The sequence below is a fragment of the Nelusetta ayraudi genome, unplaced genomic scaffold (genome assembly GCF_046127955.1).
Source record: "Nelusetta ayraudi isolate G7.1 ecotype Tasmania unplaced genomic scaffold, CSIRO-AGI_Nayr_v1 ptg000092l, whole genome shotgun sequence".
NCBI lineage: Eukaryota > Metazoa > Chordata > Actinopteri > Tetraodontiformes > Monacanthidae > Nelusetta > Nelusetta ayraudi.
Window position 1 is genome coordinate 763,798 of NW_027466142.1, and position 18,711 is coordinate 782,508.

The following is an 18,711-nucleotide window of genomic DNA, read 5'->3' on the forward strand; positions in this document are numbered from 1 at the left end:
GCAACGTTTTCAACGGAGTGCTTCAGAATCAAAAATGTCTTTGTAAAGACACTTTTATGGATGTAATCTTGCACCAGCTTTTCAGAATCAAAAATGACTCATAACCTCAATTGACATTTAATACAACTTAGGGTAGGACGTCTGGACAGCAACAGCACTTATACCTCCTAGCCAGCAGGTGTCGCTCTCACTCTTGTTTCACAGCTCTATTGCAAGGAGTTGACAGACAGGTCAGTGACAGAGATCACTGGCAGAAAGTACATTTTTGATTTAGAAAAAGAAATGAAGCATGTCAAAATCAGCAGGTTGCAGCAGCAGCAACTCTCCTCCACAGCAAACAGGGGTCCAGGAAGGGCCGTGACTCTGAGTCATCCACTGCGGCTCCCTCAAATGAGCTCTCAGAGGGAGACTCACTACAATCACTCCCCCCCCCGCCTTTTTTTTTTTACACATGGGAAGTGACACTAGTGTCTGCCGGGGAACCAGGAGTGTTTGATGTGCACTTTTCCACAGTTCTGCGGCTCTGCCTCCTCAGCACTTTCACCATTCACAGTCAAGCTAAGGTCAGAAGTTCAGCTCCCACAACTCCTCCAGCTCCCTCTTCATCTCTCTGACCACTCACCAGGAACTCTGGCCAGCAGGGGCCGCCAAACAAAAAAAATAAATAAATAAAAAATTTACTCAATATCAAAATGACCCCTTAAGGGGTCTTCAGGTTCGATGGGCCGCATTAAAAAGCTTAACAGGCCACATACGGCCCCTGGGCCGTAGTTTGCCCATGCCTGGTCTAGACCAGAGGAAGGACTCATGAAGGCAAAGAGAAGAAAAGGCCGACCTGGCAGGAGGATCCCTGAGGCGATACATTCCATGACGCGACGCAGGGCCTCGCCGGGACCCAGTGGACGGTTACAGGTGGCGATGGCCTTCTCACAGATCAGCTCCAGAGGCTGCAGACAGGAAGTAAGACAGGAGCAGAGGAGAGGAGACGCTCGACACCAGAGACAGTTACCATCCCCAGCCAGAAGCACATCCTGCTGAGCACCTACCCATCCTTTGAGAGGCTGCCACTGGGGGAGTCTGTTGCACATGTCTCTGAAAATCCTCAGGACGACCACGCAGGACTTCAGGTCTGTCACTCTGGCCTGAGAGGCAGGAGGCAACAAAAAGAGCAAGAAAGATGAGTTGGGTATCATCAATCGTCAAAGGAAATGCCCTGACATTTGCTGTGATACTTTTTCATGAGGGCAAAGATGCGGAAGGTGGGAAATGGAGTAGAATATGAAAATGGATTTAAAAAGGGACAATTCACCTAAAATGGAAATTTCAGCATATGCTGACATTTTCTAATCCATGTTTATTCTCAAGTGGCACACACAATTTGCTGTTCATGAATATTCATGGTCTTGGCACTGGGTGAAATTCTTTCCCGTCGTGAATCTCCAGAATGGTTGCATCAATTAGAAAATGCAACCAGAAAGAACTGTCCCTTTAATATTCACATTTTACAATTTTTTTGTGGGGGGGCATTTTCATTCTGCTGTTTCGTGCACCTTAATTAGCAAGAACTGCAGTAAATTAGCCATTCAGACTAACTCATCATAAACAGATGCTTCGGTCTTGAATAAAAATTGGATTTGCGCAGCACAGCAGCACAAAGAGCGTACAAAGTTCCGCCTTTGCTTTTGTTAAGCTCGGCTTCCTGTGCTCGACTGTGAAATGCTCCGAAATTGCTCCACAAAAAAACAAAAAAAAACAACTTTGGCAGCAAGGCTGGACTGAAGATAAAAGGAGACGCTTTGAGAAACTGAGAAGTGGAGCGAATTATACTGGATTAATTATGTGCTCAATTTGCACGGGATGACTCCTCACAACAGTCAAGCAGATAATTGTATTAAGGTGCCTTGGTTTAAATCTTGGGGACACGGCGCTGGGCTGACAGGGGAGGTGCAGGGAGGGAGCCGCTAATTGTATCTGCAGTCATTAGAGAGAGTGAAGGTCCTCGGGTCACATCTGCCCTTGAGTTGCTTCACCTCTCCCTTCACCCGGGGACCCTGGCAGCTGATGTTACTTAGCATTCAGCTCTGCTCCCACAGGGAAGCTGCTCGCCGCCTCACCTGCCCTTGACTCCTGTCAGGAGCGCAAGAACTCAGAGTTCAGTCCACATCCGGCGATGCTGAGACTCATCTCAAGCCCTGTGCACCGTGTACCGATTTTTCTTTTCTTTTTTTTTAACCAATGATTCTCAGCCGGTTCACAGTCGGGACTAGTCTGCACCGGTCAGCAGTCGGTGAGCAAATCTGTCGCCAGCAGCCATTGAGACAGAGGAGGTGGGGAGCAGGAGATATTATCAGAAGGAGGGAGGAAATGGCGAAGGGTAAATATTTGGCCTGTTGTGTTTATTCTCTACGGGACGAGGAGGTCACGCTTCCTTCTGCTCTTCCAGCACGGTGAGAGTGGCTGTGCTGTTCCCACCTGGAACCACTTGGCGTGTCGGAGTGAGGCCAGCGCAGCGCGACACTTCTGGCCGTCCAGGACACCGCCCTCCTCCTCCTCCTCTTCCTCCTCCACCTCTTCTTCCTTCACCTCCTCTTCTTCCTTCACCTCCACTCTCGACTCCGCCTGCTTGTTTTCAGCCTCCTCTGGAGAAGGGCGAGACAGGAGAGGCTGAGTGTGGCCATGCTGACATCAAACGCGCACACACATGCGCGCGCACAACACACACACGCACAGAGACACAGGCAGCAGGGCTGATTATTAGGCAAACCCACTGATCTGAACCAATGAACTGGGAGGAAGAAGAGGAGGAGAAGGGGGAGGATTGTTTTTGGAGATATTCAGTGATGTTTTTTTTTTTTGTTTTTTTTCGACTCATAGAGGAGGGTTTGTCATGCACAAGGCAGGATCTTTGGAAACACTGACAGGAGGAACCGGAGCAGACGTGAGTGCATGCGTCTCGCCGAGTCTTCCAGAGTCTCACTCTAGTTGCAGATCAGTGGCTGAGGGCGATGGAACACGCCAGATTAGTGCGCTGTCAATTCATGGTGCAGGACGAAAATAAGAGCATGGTCGAGCCTCAGAGACACATTTTTTAAAAGCCAAATTCTTTCTTCTTTTTTAGACTGTAAAAGTGGTTTGACACTGACAGCAGACAGCAGCTTTTCTACTTGAAGAGAAAGAGCCTCGTCTGTCCGCAAGTCGGCCGCCACGCTGGTATTTTCACTCTTGCCGGCTCAGTCAGATGTTTATGTTGGGACTGCGAAGGTTCCTGTGTGTGTGTGTGTGTGTTGGTGGGGGGAGGGGCTCCTGCCTGCCTGCCTGCCTGCCATGACCGAGCCATGGGAGAGGTGCGACGGCAGATGGCAACAGCAACATAAACATCTGAGAGTCTGAGAGAGAACGCCACCCTGGAAAGAAAGTGAAGGCTGATTGGTTCTCGGGAGCAGAGCTGAGGAGTGGGGGGGGGGGGGGGGGGGCTGGGAGAAGAGGAGGGAGGCTGGGGGGGTCCCGCTGGAGGACCGTCGAGCAGATGAACAGAGGGTCAGGTGGTGGGGGGTGTAAACAGACTGCGCACCACTACTGCAGAAACAGGAAGTGAACGCGCGTGCGCGCGCGCACACACACACACACACACACACACACACACACACACACACACACACTGGTCGTCAGTGGTGTTAACCCGCCAATAGGTGACGGCCGCTGCTGTGCCACCACTTCCACGACTTCACTTCATCCTCCGCATGCCAAGTTGCAAAATATTAGACCTCGATAAATGTCCCTTGCGACTGGAATGGCTCCCCTTATAGTTCAAAGAGCTCTGCCAATGAGAAATCGGCGGCCCAGATTAAATCACAGCCACTTCCTGCCAGGCTGACAGTAGTGCTGACACAGGCCCGGGTAAAAAAAAAAGCTCCTGCAGCTCACGGGGAGGAGGTTCGACGGAGGAGCCTGAATACGCTGAAATTTATCCATCTGCATGCGGTTCATCCGCAGCAACGTGAGCCGAGGAGCGGCGTGTGTGTGTGTGTGTGTGTGCGCGCGTGTGTGTGTGTGTGTGCGCGCGCGCGCGCATGTGTGTGTGGTGCAGCAGTCTGTTCCTGGAGCGGATGGAAGAGGCGGAAGACGACAAAAGGGGGAGGCGCTGAGAGACACGACTCAGTCCTCTTCCACGACCAGCAGACTGAGGACCTTCATGTTCTGCCCCCGAGGCTTCTGGGTAATTACTGCGTACGGCGGCTCCAATGTGATGAAGTCAACTTTTTAGCGTCGCAGGGATTCGAGGATACACACTCATCAACTCTTGATGAAACTTTATGGAACAATTACTAACACTCATTAAAGCCATTTACTGTCGCTATCGCATTCCATCTCGCAGTTTATGTGTCCTGCTGGACTGGTGAGTCATAAACAGGTGAAATTTAGAATTTGGATGAATGACAAGTGACAAACCGTAAATTGATCTGATTGGCCGCAGCAGCACTGCAGCGGCATTTAAATTATTCCAACAGCACATTTCAGATTCCATTTTGTTTTTTTAAAGAAGGTGGTTAAAAAAAAAATAAAGAAATTGTGCAGATTTTGCAGCAAGTGAAGAAAATGCTGCAGATTTTCGTTTAAAAGAGCTGAGAAAATCCTGTCTTTCTCCTTTCAAAATGACTCCCATCCGAGTCGTATCATACTTTGATCGATTGAGCCGTCTCACGGCTGCTATGCAAATGAGCAGCAGAAGGAGTTTCTCGGTGGCAGGCCATAAAGGAACCATCACTCAGACAGATAAGCAGAACCCTCATTAAATTTCCCCCCTCATATCAATTTAGGGCCAATCATGATTAGTGACCACGACATCAGATTAATTCAATTAACGCCAATTTCTTTTTTTTTCACATCATGAAATTATGGGATGTCGTTCCGAGCCGATGCGAAACCATCGACTGGCTGGTGTGAAAGCTGCAGAGGGCCGGATCAGGTCACAGCTCGCTGATTGACTCCTTTTAGTTGTGCTGCTCTGTCACAGACATGGAGCAGAATTTCACGGTGACACACCGAAGGATGTAAGGAGGGGAAGGGCAGTGGGGGGGGCTTATGCTGAGGGGAGGGGGGGCGGGGTTGATTCTGTTGTTGAGAAAGCCTCCCCTGTACCCGGGCTTTCCTGCTGCTGCTGCTGCTGCTGTTGCTGCTGCTGCTGCTGGGTGGGAAGAGCGACGCCTCGTCAGCAGCCGCGACACGCGCGGATGTGTTGGATGTCCACAGATAGCGCCCCCCTGTGGAGCTACGGCAACAAAACCAAGAGTGAGTCTGGCGAAGGTCAGCGGGGGAGGACAGGGTTGGGGGAGGGGCAGGGTCAAGAGGTCATCGGAGAGCCCAAGGTCAGAAATCGTTCCTAGACGGGTTCCAAAAGAGTGAAAGCTTGATATGCACATCACATACAGACACACATGTTGCATTGAGAAATGATTACTTCCATCACTCCACACAGCGGAACAGAGGTGGGCTGAACAGCCAAGTTAGATCTTCATTTCTCTTTGATTCTATGCACAGAAAAACCTAAAAAGGTTCAATGAGGTTCAAAGTTTCAAAAACAGGTGACCTGACCCCCAGCCACCCACCCACCCCTCTACTTCAAATCATCATAACTCATCTTAGAAGCAGGATGGTTGAAGTGATTTATATGACTTTAATTTTATATGACTTTTTAAAATAAAATGGTCACATGCTGATTCTGCGGCCCATTCTTAACAGAGCTGTTTGGAATTTCTCCGGCCATTCGGAGGAGTCACGCTACCGGTGGGCCAGCGGACCGGTGGGCGAGCTCCCCTCGCGCTTCCTCTCATGTCTATCACTCTATCGACGATCACGCCGATCTCTGCTCGGCAATTTCAAAAGAAACAATTTGATGTTTTCAGCTTCAGCACCGGCTCCGTTTTTTTTCTCAGCCTTGATCGGACTTTGATCAGGATGCTTTGCGAGGCCCAAACTGCATCTAAACTCTGAGGGCGAAGTCAGAGAAGCAAAGTCTTCGAGGTGCCAAACACTCAAAAAAATACCAATGACTTAAAAATTCTTGTGTTCTTATTCAAGTAAACAATCTGTCTGCAAAAAACTTTAGTGGGGCAAGTTTTCGAATGTTGGTGCAGGTGTCAGGCGGCCTCCTCCAGGTTTGTGTTGACAGCTTGTTGAACTTGACGGAAAAAATGTTTTGACGTGTGCTGGTTCCGACTTTGACGGCTGCGTGTCTCCTGTTGCTTCGCGGGTTCTTCTTTGGGCTTGTTGTTGTTGTTTTTCACCTACCAGTGCACGTTCTGCACAAACTTCTCCCACCGGGAGCAGCGAGACTTATCTTCCTCTCACTAAGCTTTGGGGAAGCTTCACACTTAAAGTAATGACACCCTACAGGACACAGAGTCATGTTGCCGGTAAGTGCTTGATAAATAGCCGGCTCTTTCTGCTTTAAAGATTATTCAAATGAAGCATCCGCCTCATTTTTACTCCGCATTTATCCTTAAAATATTTCTACTTTTGCCCGCTGGTGGTGTCTTGTGTCTTTGTGTAGGACTATGCTGCTGCTGCTGCTGCTGCTGCTGCTGCTGCTGCTGCTGCTGCTGCTGCTGCTGCTGCTGCCAGACACTGGAGAAGGCCTTGTTGTCTGCAATCCGATCCCGGCAGATCTTTTTGCAGGAAAAAAAGATCCCGCATTGGCTTTTTGCTTCTTTTTTTCCCCATCACAATCAACCTTGATCCATATCGCCCCTTCTCACATTTCCCCCGTTAGTGCTTTTCAGTCCTTTCAACGCTCCAGCCTTTCACTTCTTTTTTAAATCCTCTCCCTTTGAGCTAAAGAGTCACAGAACTGTGTAAATTTTTCCTCTGCTTCAAACCCCCTCGCTGTCACACAACGATCAGACTATATGCAAGAGGGAAGCAAGAGTGGGCGAGTGGTCCGTACCTTCTCTTCTTCTCACGATGGGCTCCTCCCTCACAGCCAGTGAGGAGAGCGTGACCTTGAGGCTGAGCTGGGGGGTCCTGGTGCTGCACACCCGGATGGCCGCCTCGGACACACAGGAATGCACCTCGTACTTGTCCTGGGTCAAAGCCTGCAAGGCAGAGCTGCAAGATTAATTAAAAATCATTTTTGCCTCGTGGGCTCAATCGTGTATTGAGCCCACGAGGACTCGATGGGTTGAAACATTGTCCCAGTCAAGGACGGTCAACAAGGATTCGTTATTCATTCACAGTCAGGAAGACTGAATGAAAAATAACACTGATCCCACAGCCCCAAACACATCCAACTCATCTGACTGCTTTACTGACTGAAGATCTGGTGACTCTCCAGACCCCCTTTTTAACGACAGTAATATTTACTTATCTACTTTTTACCAGCTTGTCCTGTCTATCATCTCTTCATTCTTTCTGGTGTGTTTGTGTTGGGTCAGCTGTGCTGTTTCAGTGTTTCAGTGTCCATGTCAGGATATTACGGGCAGCATTACCACTCTGGTATCTCGACACCGAAACTAGTCAGCGCATCACTTCTCCAATGTCACCCAAGAACCTCTATGAAACAAAGACAACTGCTGCCGTCCTCTGTGGACAAGAGTTCTGAGCACAAAGGCGGTTCTTGACAAAGACTCACAAGGTTGTTTTCTCATGCTTTTGTGTTCTGAATGCACAACGCAGTGCAGTGCGGTGCGGTACATTGCTCCGGCTGCTGCTACTGTGAAGGTTACCTGGATCTGCAGCGGGAGGTTGGCGCTGACGGTGTACAGCAGCGTCTTGGTGGGTTTCTCCCTGCACATCAGCACCAGCTCCAGGTCCATGTCCCCTTTGATCAGCAAGCCCTTGGCCACCAGTCCGACACGCGTGACACCGCACAGCGCCGGCTGGCTGTCCGTCCTGAGGGCAGAGGAGGGCAGGCAGCCGGCGTCAGAGCTGCTCACAGACACAAACACAAATCCAGAGAGTCGCTGCAGGTGAACAGACACCGTTTTATTTTCGTCACACTCTCACTCTTCGCAGACCTACATTTTTTTTTCCCGTCATCAATACAGAGCCTCGCCACAGCGACGAGGAAGAGAGTTTGAACTGAATAACATTTTAAAGGAAAAATGTCTCCTTGCACTGGTTAAAACACTGTCAGCAGTCGAGGCGCCTTCCCACCTGAGACTTTGACCTACTTCACACTCCCTCACAAAGAACTTTTTTTGTGTTGTTTCTCACTTTCACGTCTGCGCAATCAAGACGTCTGCACTGCGTCTGCCTGAACGCTCAGGCAGGAATCAGTGAAGACTTTATATAGACGGATACACAGTGACGGTCTAATCTGCTTATCGATTTGTTTCTTTCACGGCACTGCTGTAAAAAACTGCTGTTTTATTGCCAGCGACACAAATCTCATTACGAACCTTAGAATGTGACGGCTATGCTAGGGGTAGTTGATCAACTCCTCCGCACGGGTGCTGTTTTTTCGGGAGGTTGGAGGTGTTTTTTGCCCTACCAACATTATTTTGGTGAAATTAAGCTACTTTTTTGTGGGGTGTGGGTGGTAAAGGGGGTTGCAGTGGCCTCTTTTTATTGTTTTGCAAGGCCACGCAGAAAACATCAAAATATGTAATTGTCAGGGATCACCTGATTGAGCCGGTTGAGCTCGTTCTGCGCTGGAACTGCGGCTCTCGAGTTCTCCAGTCCCCAAAATTAACCTTTTGTTTTTTTTTTCCACTTAAATTAATCCAAATGGTGGAGGTGTTATTATTTCCTGAGATTAACTTTATTACACCTTTTTTGAAGCAAAAAAACGAGGTAAACAAAGAGGCCGTGTTGTTGAAGAAACAACTGAGGGCGTCAAAATAAAGCGCGAGCAAAATAAATTCCCTTTGTTTTGTTGCCCTGTGATGCAACAGAGGATCGCTTGGGTATATTAAACTCCCATCAAAGGACGAATATCCTCAGCGCACACCACAGTTTGACAGACAGTCAGGACGGCGCTTTTCATCACAACGATTTGAACGTTTAAAGCGAGAGATTTTTTTTATTTTATTTTTTAAAAAACAAAGAAAGGAAACCAAGCAACAAGCAGCAAACAAACAGCCGGCCTTACTTTGTCTCTGCTGGATCTTCCTCAGCATCGTCGACCATCGGCGCCACCGCCACCGCCGCTGCCTCCACCGGCGCTGCCTCCACCGGCGCTGCCTCCTCGCCGCCACCGCCGCTCCTTCCTGAGGATTTATCGAGACCAGCCATCCAGTCGGAGACTTTCTTCAGGGCAGCCTCCACGGTGGACACCAGCGTCTGGACGGCCTCCAGCTCCTCCGGCGCAGGATAGACGCTGGCGTGCTTGGCCATGACATGGCGGTCGTCGTTTGCAAACGATCGCAGCAGCCTCTGAGGTTCAGGCGGGGTGAAACACAGGCATTAGGCCGGATAGATTTTCACTGCAGCCAGCTGACACTCTGGATGAGCAGGTGGAAGTTCAGAGTGAACGACACGGACGTCTCAGAGAGGAAATATGCCCACGAGCAGCCCTGAGAGGCTTCGTAAGGAATCAAACCTGCGGCTGTAACAGCTTGTAACCTCCGAGACGGTCTGCCGTTGCCTCGTTTATCAGCACAAATGCCATTGGCGCAAATGCTGTTTTCAAACAGTGGGCGAGCAACACCGCACCGGCTGGAGGGACGGAGACAATCTTCTTATTTTATGACTTTTTGCTGTGGCAAAAGAATCACTTGCTGCAAGTCAAGCGCTGACATAAAATATCAAAGTCGCCTCGACTCAGCGAGGCAGCGTTTAAAGTCGAGACGGAAAGAAGGCGCAGCAGACTGCAAAACAAGCAGAGTTCTTCAGCTAGAAGCCATTTATTTATTTATTTTTATGCTTTTATATTGCTACACCATCGACAAGAGGTGAAGAAACTGCCCACTACAAGGTAAAATGCAGTTTATTGTTGTATACATATGGGATAAGCCGATGTGAACCAGCAGTGAGTTGAGTCTCGGCCTTGAGTGACGGCGACTGCGTCATCAAACTCGTGTGCTTTCCCAAAATGACAAAAACAAACATGCAGAAAAACTGCACGACCCCACTGGAAACTCTTTGCTGCTTGTTGTTGTGGCCTTGTTTGCAGCAGTGCCAATCGATCAAAACGGAAGCGTCAGCGGGAGGTTTTATTGCTCAACACTGTTGTTCACAAAGGGATTGGAAAAAATAATAAATAAACGCAACAAGCAATCGGAACAGCATTCCGGGAAAAATAGCTCTTCATTTGCAGGCGGCGGCGGCGGCGGCAGAATGGGATGAGGTGTCGTGAGAGCCAAGTCTGTCTTCTGTGGCCTTGTTTGTCTCATGTTAACCTGGAGTCAAGTGAACCTTCACTCTGCAATGAGGACTTTAGCTTCTTGGCTTCGCCTGCACCTCCATAACCACACGACAATACGAGTATTATGGGATGCGGGTGTTTAATTTCGCCTGCTCCTGTGTTATGAAGGTCATGAGAGCGACTGATTGACTGACTGACTGACTGACTGTCATCAACGCCAAACGTGTGCAATGACTTCATGTCTGGATGTCCTATTAGACTTTAATCTAGTGCAACGCAGAGCTCTCTCTCTCTCTCTCTCTCTCTCTCTCTCCTAATCTTGACTTCCTGCCTAAATTTCATCATCATCACATGACTGCATGCAACGTATTAACCTGTGTAAATAATAACCTGTGCATGGGTGTGAGCTGCAGCAGTGTGTTTGCTCCCTGCAGCAGCAAAAAGCAACAGCGCAGCTTGTGCTTGGTGCTCCATCCCAAACGCTCCCGTTCACACAACAGGTCCATAATAATGATGATTTTCCAGGTTGGGTTTGACGGATCCAGACTGGATTTCTTTTGCGTTGCTGGAAAACGAAGAAAAAAAATAAACTCCGTTCAGCGCTGTCACCACGTCTAGTGCACTTTTCTCCTGCAGCACTTCCAGAAACAAACGCGGCGGTTGCGCCGGCGGCGGCGAAACGCTATCGATGCCGACAAAGCGGCCGTCAGTCCGCCTGATGACAGCGACATCTGAAGCTGCCAATCTCGCCGTTGGCCTAGATACAACCAGCCGTGGCTGCCATTAACATTTATGGCGTGTACTACGGAGCGGAGCCCGGCCCTCAAAGGGAAAAGAGAAAAAAAAAGAGATGTAAAAACATCAAATCATTGCTGCTTTTTTTACGAGCCCGGCTGCGTTCGTCCGCCGGGCCAGAGCTTTGGGTCCAAGGTCAAACTGCTATCGCTCTCAATCATCCCGTCCTCTTCAACTCTACCTCCTGCTCCACCTCTCCACCGCACCAACCCCACCTCCTCCTCCTCCCTGCCGCTGCTCGTGTCCCTGCTGGCACAGCGTGAGCACGCGTTCATTACGGTGAGTTATTTATGATGGTGCTTTAATAATTCATGGCCAAGAGTCCCCAGGGGCTCTGCTGGAGCTGCGAGGGTCGTTTATCACGACCCCGCTAATCTCCCACTGAAGAGGGTGGGGGTGCATGCATGGGAGGGAGGGCATCCGAGGTTGTGTGAGTGCGAGCGGCACCGGCATCAGTGGCAGCGAGCGTCCCGTCCAAACACGCATGTCAACATTAACAAGATCCAAATGAGAGATGAAGACGTCGACAGGCCGAGTGGAGAGGAGTCGAGCCGCCCGCCGCCACTGCGGGATAATGACATTCACCGCTTTAATTAATTGCGTTGCAGGCTTTGTCGGCGAAAGCTATTTGCTTTAATCTGACGAGCGTGATTCTTTTAACGTCTTCTCGTCGCACTCAGCTCAGACCCTCCTTAAGGGAAAGGGGGGTGAGAGGGGGGGGTAGGTTTACAGAGAACCAGGCGGCTTCTGATGTATCAAGATTTTGGCGTTCTCCTTTACCTGGTCCCACATCTAATACAGTATTTGTTAAAAAAGGCCTGGGCTTTTCCTTCTCATTTTTTTTATGTTGTATGCTTATAATTACCTTCCCTTCTGTTCTCTTTATTGACTACATTTCCACTTAGAAGTATGGATTCTAAGGCACCAAGTGCAAAGACTTGAAAGTGACTAAAGCAGGGACTTTCCTATTTAAGCCTTACAGTGAATAATGCACTTTGTTGTTCTATGCTTCTTCAGTTATTGTCGTGTTGTTCCTCGGTTGTTGTAGGTTCGCAGTCTTGGACCAGTTAGATTCCGACTGACCTTGCTTGCCTGTAACTCAAACTCTCCACCTGATATTAAATCCTTCTACTGCCAGCATGCCTTCTGTTTGGAACTGCTTCCAGTCTGAGTAAGTGCAGAGTTCTCACCCACTCTCCTCAGCGATTCAAATGATCCAACCACCCAACGCTATTATTCAACATTGCCGCCAGTCTGTGTTTACAGGCTCCTCCTAAAACTGAAGCTTTGTAAGATCTTCAATCTTCCACTTTCGGGCGGGGGAGAAAAACAAGGCGGGTGTCAGGGGGCGGAGCCAAACTCCTGGCTGTGGCTTAGTGTGTGGACACCCTCCTCAGGGACCTATGAGAGGAATATTGGTTCCATCTGTGACATCACAAAGGGGAGATTTCCAGACATGCGTGTTTTAGAAGATACTGAAAAGTGGAGCCAAGTACAGAAAGGATGGAGTTTTCTCCTCTCTGGAATTTCACTGACTGACACAAATTGGCAAAGTGGCAAAGTTGGCCAAGTTTTGTACAATGTGGGACCTTTAACCCCCAAATCTTGCTGAAGTTTCAACAGAGTGTAACACAGTTAAACAAGTCTGCTGTACACTGACCTCAGGGTCTGTGCTGGATGAGCAGATATAATAATGTTGAAAAAGTAATATCTCACAATAGATTCCGGGCCGTGGAATCATCTGTGCTGTTCAGCGTCTTCGGCCAATGCAAAGAGTTCCATTGACAGCGGCCAAAGGCATCGTTACCGACAAACAAAACCATTTCCATTCCATCACAGGCCTGCAGTCAAAGCAGCCGCTGGAGGTTCTACAGCCCCAACTCTGGAAATAAACATTTTAAAAACGCTTAGCAGGGAGTCAGCAAAGACCAGCGCAACCCCCCTGTGAACCATTACCCTCCCCAGCAGCCACGGAGGGGATTTATTTTTTACTAAAAGCTTTAATACAAGTTTAACGATGATAATACGGGCAGCGCAGTGGTGCAACACTTGGCCCTGTTGCTTCGCTGGAAGAAGGTTGTGGGTTCGATTCCCAGGCCTTCTTAGCGAGGTTTGCATGTTCTCCCTGTGTCTGCAGAGGTTCTCCTCATGTTCTCTGGGGTCCTCACACCATCCAGAGACATGCACAGGAGGCATGCACGGATTGCCTGCTGTAAATTGTTCATGGGTGCGAATCAGGACGGTTGTTTGTGTCTGTGTGACCCTGTGGTGAATGAACTCAACCCTGGGTTCAGGAGAAGCAGTGATAGAAGATGGACGGACGGACGGACGGACAGATGAATGGATTTAATGACGATACGCCTCCCAGAATGTGTGTGAGCTGTGAATCGTTCAGGCTGGGGTTATTTTTTACAACAGCTGGTCAGATTTCAGTGTGATGAGTGCAGACATGCAACAGAGGCTCACCATGTCCAGGTAGGGGAGGGGCAGTAGGCGGGGTCTAGGAGAGGACCAGAGTCCCGTCACTCTGCACCTTCATGCAGTCAACCGTCTCTCAGCTCACTGGTCTCTGGCTCGGACTCTCACTGCAACAGAAAATACAGACTTTCAGTCTTGGGTTTCCCTTTAGAAACACACATACATTGGAGTTTGGGTTTTTTCTTGCATTCTTTTTCCTCAGCGTTACGGCTTTAACCTTTGTTTTGGAACCAAAAAAGGGGTTGGGTGATCTGGGATTTAAGGCTTATTCTAAGCTGCTCTGAATAAACATCAGCTAAATGCTTCAAACACTGCGCTGCATTATTCAGAATTAAAACACTAATCCAAAAGTCGCATGTAGAGCCATTGTGCGTCGCCATGTCACGTATGCCGAGAACAGCAAACGTTGGCGGCACCTCGACGGGAGCATCAGCAGGATGAAGCTCAACGAGCACGGAAGCCATTTGTAAGCAGGGTCAGGAAGTCTTTGGTGCGTCTGTTGGACAAAGCTGGAGGTCTTTCTTGTTCAGAGAGTGGATGTCAGAATTAGCATATAAAACATCTAGAACATCTGAAAAACACACAAAAAAACCGAGGATGAATGACTGCTTCTATTATTGTCATAACCTGATGGATTTTTATCACCGCAGGTCTGATTTAAAGAAAATCAACCTAAAGTAACACAGGGGTCTCTTTATTTTCTTTGCTGGCCCTTTTGATTCCACTGCCGCCGCTGTTAAGTTCATCTGATTTATTTTTTCCTCTCCACAAATACACACTAGCAACATTCAATTACACAGGATATATTTTCGCTGCCGGCAGCAGGAGGTACTTTACGGTAATGAGACGCAAGCCGCAGCCTGGCGTTGTGTTCTGATGCTGGTGGGGGAGGGAGAGGATGAGGGAGAGGGGTGAGGAAGGGAGGGAGAGGGTCTCTGGGCTCGGGCTGAGCATCAATTAGACTCTCCCTCACCTTGACCTTGTTTTCAGAGAGGGTGAAAAGGAGAGCAGCGGGCCGGCGGAGAGCAGCGCTGCTTTTTAGCCGCTGAGAGCCTGTTTCTAATGCAATTTTAACGGCCGTGTTAGAAACAAACAGTACACGTGTTGAGATTAAATATGCGTTAAGGTAGATCCACGCCCACAACAACAACAACAATGCAAAAAAAAAAAAGCCACTTGCACATCTTTCTGCCGTTTGGAAATTGAAATTCAAAAAGAAAAAGAATACAGTGGTGGACTTCAAAGCATTTTACAACTAGTGAATAATGGAGGATGCGGCTACGTGTGAGAGACCAGGTACGACACATAGGAATGTTAATGGAGCCTGGTTTTCTCACAGCGAGCGCGTGAGTGGAGTAGCAGGAGCGGCGACGACAATCAGCGCCATGGTGCTCCAATCTAAGCTGCTGGTTGTTTCCAACAATCGCTAATCAAACAGGAAGCTTGCAAATCCAGGAAAACTCCAAAAAGGGGAATAAATGAATTCATGGAAATTGATGTGATGTGTCATCAGCAAAAAATAGGGAAAAAACAACAAGTGCTATTTTACGCTGTAAAAAACGGAAATTTATCCTCAGAATTCTTGAAAATCCTTGAAATTTAACAACTATAGTGTCATAATGGAAAACCTATCACGTTATACATAGCATACAAAGCTAGAGCAGGATTGTTTTTCTTGTGTTCATGCAAAACTTGTGTTTGATTCCAAGCGCTAAGCTATCCGAGCCTCCTGCTAACTAGCCACCTCTTCACAGCTGCACCTGACAGGTTCTGTTTCCGTCAGTGAGAGCGTTAATCCACCAAAACTCCACTGGCAGGAGGCCCGAGATGGGCACCACTTCATTAAACTCGGTGGTGAAATAACAAGGACAGTTTAAAAGCACAGGACACTCATCAGCCAACACGGTGTCGGCTCCGTTTCACTGGCAGCTGCCGTTCGCAACGTCTTCAGCTCGAGTTCTTCCGAAGAGGCAAAAAAAAAAAAAAATCAAGCAAAACACCACAACCAGAGACTGAATCATGCCGCACAAAGGCAGCGGCTGCTGCAGAGCCGTCATCTGAAGCTGTCTGCAGCACTTTCTTTTTTTAATAAATTCTCTACGCAGGCTCACTTTTTAATAACACTCCATCTCCCATAAGAGAGGATGTGATTAAACTGGGATAATTAGGAATACAGCAATGACTTTTAAAGGACGTGGACATGGCTGCAGGAGGAGCAGATGGTGAGAGCAGCGTGACAAAAAAAAAGGAGACAATGCTGATGAAACAACAACTAGAGGGACAGAACTGAAATGTGTGGATGGCTTTTCTCTTTTTTTGCAGTTTGTTTATTTTTTGCTCCGAATTAAAATAGACTTTGGGCACAACTCTCAGGAGCTCTCCTCAGAGGCTGTTCTGAAATTAGGGCCAACACACTGAACGATAGAAACCAGGCAGCGCTTTAAAAAGTCGTCTCAAGTCAGGGTCGTTAGCACAGACCTCGTTTCCGAGATGCCGTTTCAAAGCCTTGTGCAGCTCCCACGTCAACGAGCGCTTCTCTTTAACCTCGAGGGAGAACAAAAATTACTGCTAAAAAAAAAAAGCAATTAAAGGCACTAAACTCTGTGTTAAGACAAATATTGAGCGGCAATAAAAAAATATATATATCTAAAGTGAGAGGATAAAGGAGGAGCGCTTTAAAGATACTGTGCGGGCAAAGACCACCCTCACTACTGAAGAGCAGAAAAGGTTCTTATGTATTATATTATCCATCCAACCATCCATTTTCTATACCCGCTTCTTCCTGAGCTCAGGGTTGTGGGGGTCAGCTGGAGCCTCTCCCAGCTGTAATGGGACGAAGGCAGGGTGACACCCTGGACAAGTGGCCAGTTCATCGCAGGGCCACATAGAAAGACATGCAACCATTCACACTCACACACACCCCGACAGACAATCTAGAGTTTCCAATTCACCTCACATGCATGTTATTGGACTGTGGGAGGAAGCGGGAGAACCTGGAGAGAACCCAGCAGACACAACGGAGAGCATGCAAACTCCACGCAGAAACCCACAACCTTATTTCATTGTGAGGCACAGTAAAACTGTGTATATTTATATATGTCTACCTCCATTATAAAAAACTTTTTTTTTTCAAGCCTACAATAAATTTCAAAAGTTATGCTGAAGGAACACTTCAATACAAAATCTACTAAATAAAATAAAATAAATAAATAAAAATTCAAAAGTTTCCATCAGTCTGCAGCAGAGCAGCCGCAGTTCAGTGGAGTTGCTGGATTTACAGTTTTGTACTGTGTGGGAAAATGCCTGCAGACTGAACTAAACGGAACTGAACTGGTGGTGACGGCCTGCAGGAGAAGTGAGGAGTTGAACTACTAAACCTGCTTTCAGGCAGAAGGCTGCAGGTTGGCAGCGCAGCTGGCAGGCTGGAGGGCAACGCTAGAGGTTGGCAGCACCGCAGGAGCAGTGTTGAGGTATGAATTATGCTTTCAGATCTGGAGCAGGAAAAACAAAAACACACACATACAGTTTCTGACTTGAACAAAAACAAGCCTAGAAACAAGTCAACATACATCTTTCTTTCTGTTAAGGTTCAGCAATGGTGTCATTCTGATCCGATACCAAGCAAAACCGACGCCGATATTGTCGATACCGGTATCAACCATGTTTTTGGAGATTGGAATCTCAGAGACCTTCATCCATCAAGGAATCCATTAAGGTCACAACAGCCCGAGAATGCAGTTGACAAGACGGATGCTCAGCACGCAGGGCGACCGTGCTGCAAAGGTAACGTAACAGCAGTTTTTACACATTAAACACTTTCAGACATATTTGCATAATCGACTAATTTTTTTTTTTTAAAGGATTTTTATCAACGCTGGTCTTCAGTGTGATATCCAAAATACCTATAATAGACGTTCTATGATTTGCAACTGCAGTTTTGTTTTCATGTTTTTTTTTTTGTTGAGAGAGAAAACATTCTCGCACCGTACTGAGCCACTGCACTAGATGGAATAACTGGACAGAATAAGTACTGGTCCATCCTTTGAGCCCAGAGAGCAGAGCCTGATTGTTATAATCAGAAATAGAGCGGCCTGCTCTTCCACTCCACGGTCTTCTCACTCTGAAGGGGCTATTAGTTCCTTTCCCAGCGCAGCGTGAGGGAGAAAGAGTGAGGGAGAGAGAGAGGGAGATGGAGGGGCTGTAACAGCAGAGTGGCAGACCACACCGCAGTCATTGTGCTTTAATGCACACTGGGCAAAGGAAAAACATCCAGCCAATGGCCGAGAGCCATCACATCCCATCCAGGTATTCTCCACAGGATGCCCCACCCCCACCCCCACCGGCCAATCTGCCGTCCCCATCATCTATTTTGAGCAAGGCCACATAAACCCGTGGAGGATGTCATCCCAGCGTTTATTTTGGTGGTTTTCACAGCTGGAAACTTTTATAAGACAGACTTCTTCTGCTCAAACAGGGCTTCAGAAGGAGCCACGAGCGCAATCCCGCAGGCTTGCAGCAGGTAGAAGAGAGAAGAACTGGTTTCCATTTTTTCCCCTACCTGCTTTATTTAAAACAAGGCCTTGTTCCTTCCTCCAAAGCTTCAGCGCCGAACATTTGATCCGACTACAAACGGTGACGCAGACTTTCAAGGCAACCCATGCAAGCGCTGCACATCACACACTTTTGACAACACTTGGGAGTTTTGCTCCAAAATGATCCACAACTAGTGGAACTCACACTGCTCCCAGAACACAACACAAGAGCTCAGGGAGGACAACTCTGACGGGAAACTGGTCGGATAGCAGGAAATCTTGACTTTAGGAGGCTGGAAAGCCTCTCAGAAAGATGAATCAGACTATCATTTACATCTGGAACTTTTTTTTTTTTTTTTTAAGAATTATCAGATTTACTGAGTTTCTGCATGGGCACAAATACAAAACAGGCCATTCTGAGCATAGAGAACCAGTAGAGAACTTTCATTTTGCAGGTGTCATTCATCCTCCACTAACAATCGTAATTCACATGAGATATTCCTCCGCAGCCCATTGGATGTGCAGGTCATTGAAAGATGGAAATGATGGCTGGAGGATAGCGAGATGTGTGCTGCAGGACCCCACACTCGATGGTTGACCTTC

The 18,711-nt window shown here is 48.0% G+C and overlaps 1 protein-coding gene across 3 annotated transcripts in view; it reads right to left on the minus strand.

Moving 5' to 3' along the window:
• The window catches only part of LOC142902170 (spermatid perinuclear RNA-binding protein-like), a 45,531-nt gene that overhangs the window by 14,565 nt on the left and 12,255 nt on the right, over positions 1 to 18,711 (minus strand). For 2 of the 3 annotated variants that reach the window (XM_076047026.1, XM_076047027.1), the window contains exons 2-8: positions 13,565 to 13,683; positions 9,089 to 9,372; positions 7,722 to 7,923; positions 6,944 to 7,091; positions 2,473 to 2,639; positions 1,047 to 1,142; positions 836 to 947 (exon numbers count right to left, since the gene is read on the minus strand). In XM_076047026.1, coding sequence (XP_075903141.1) covers positions 836 to 947; positions 1,047 to 1,142; positions 2,473 to 2,639; positions 6,944 to 7,091; positions 7,722 to 7,923; positions 9,089 to 9,372; positions 13,565 to 13,567 — 1,012 coding nt within the window. In that variant the 5' untranslated portion in view covers positions 13,568 to 13,683. The remainder of the gene's footprint in view (positions 1 to 835; positions 948 to 1,046; positions 1,143 to 2,472; positions 2,640 to 6,943; positions 7,092 to 7,721; positions 7,924 to 9,088; positions 9,373 to 13,564; positions 13,684 to 18,711) is intronic. The other variant, XM_076047028.1, reaches the window with a different exon arrangement.